At 46.7% G+C, this 1,545-nt stretch overlaps 1 protein-coding gene across 1 annotated transcript in view; it reads left to right on the forward strand.

Moving 5' to 3' along the window:
• The first annotated feature begins 1,475 nt into the window (after positions 1 to 1,475).
• The window catches only part of ACOT6 (acyl-CoA thioesterase 6), a 5,088-nt gene continuing 5,018 nt past the window's right edge, over positions 1,476 to 1,545 (forward strand). Inside the window, exon 1 of the mRNA XM_015599577.2 lies at positions 1,476 to 1,538. Within this exon, the coding sequence (XP_015455063.1) occupies positions 1,476 to 1,538 (63 nt within the window). The remainder of the gene's footprint in view (positions 1,539 to 1,545) is intronic.

Here is a 1,545-nt window from a genome sequence, read left to right on the forward strand (position 1 = left end):
GCTTTTCTCTCATTTGCCTGGAAACCATTTCCTTGCTTCTTTACAGCAACCTGGGCATTGGGGAAGGGGGAGAGAAAAGCCACCTTTCTCACTGATTTTCTGAAATCTGAATGCAAATTTTAATTATTGTGCTGGTGCTTGTAGCAGCCCAGGTAAATTCCTGGCAAGCTATTCCTAGACTGAGGACAGCCTGAAATACTTACAACAACAGGTATTTAAAATATGCTGCAGCAGTTACTTCAGGAAATGGAATGGGGAAAGCTTATAGAACTCTTGAGACCTGGGCCTAGTTCGATATCTTTTTGTTTAGTTTGTAAATATTTATTGAGCCTCAATTTGCTCAGCATCTTCCATGTGCTCCATCGCCCCTTCTCCACCCTGCTCTGTACCCAGACAGGCTGAGCTGTATGGTTAGATTCAGCCAAAGAGAGCCTGATACTGCAGGGTAAGAGGAGAGTGAAGTTAAAGGTTTTATTGTCCCCACTTCTGCCACCTTACCATGGGTGCCTGCCTCCTTCTATGAAGGCTACAGCTACTACCAGGCAGCCTTCTCCCCTTGAGGCTTCAGGCCCAAGTTTCTGCACCAAAACTTTAAAACAAACAAACAAAACCTTTCCCATGCCTTTACAAATAGTCTCTTTATGAAACTCTCCTCAAATTACCCAGTTTGAAAGTGTCACTCGTTTCCTGCCAGAACTCTGATACAGCTCAACACTGACACTGCCTTGCGACCAGATTTGTGAGTTAAAGAACAAAACATTTACTGAGCATCTACTATAGGTCAATCAGGACAGTATTTGTTACATACGTTAGCCCATGTGATCATCACAATAAACCTTTTACAGATAAGGAAACTGGATTCATAGGCTTAAATATGTACCTTGCTGAGGATCACTACGCTATTAAGGAGCAGGGTCATACTGGAACCCGGATAGGTCTCGCTCTGTAAACATCTACCTCTGGAGGCCTTGCTAGGAACCCTTAGTTCTAGGGAAAAGGCTTGAGAAAGACTGAGAGGCAAAGGAGGGATTAGGATCATGCTCTTCTTCCTATCCCCTGATTTACTAGTTCTACGGATTTCGACTGCCCCTCCCCTCCTCCCCCTCCCCCCCGCGTTATTCAAGAGTCAACTAAACAATCACCTAGGATGCTTTTTAAAAATCCAGCTTCTTGGAACCACCAGGGTATTTCCTAATACTTTGCTTTCAGCAGTTTTCGTACTTCTATTTCGATACACCACATTGGATTGCAGGGTTAGTAATTAATTTACTTTAGCAGACACTTTCTTCCGGCACTAGTGGATTTGCACAAACTCTAGGGGGGGCTCACACAACGGATTAGAGAGTGTCCCCATACCCGCCCAATGGGAGCAGTGCAAAGATTCCAATTGCTACTGCTCCCGAGGGAGGTGTAAGGACACTAGGCCCCGCTCGTGATTCCGCGGAGCACGCCCCACCTTTTTTGTCGCAGTTAGGATGGCGGCCACGGTGACGGTGGAGCCCAACCGCGGCCGCTGGGACGAGCCCGTGCGCATCGTCGTGCGCG

This window comes from Pteropus alecto, unplaced genomic scaffold (genome assembly GCF_000325575.1).
Source record: "Pteropus alecto unplaced genomic scaffold, ASM32557v1 scaffold8, whole genome shotgun sequence".
In the NCBI taxonomy this organism is placed as follows: domain Eukaryota; kingdom Metazoa; phylum Chordata; class Mammalia; order Chiroptera; family Pteropodidae; genus Pteropus; species Pteropus alecto.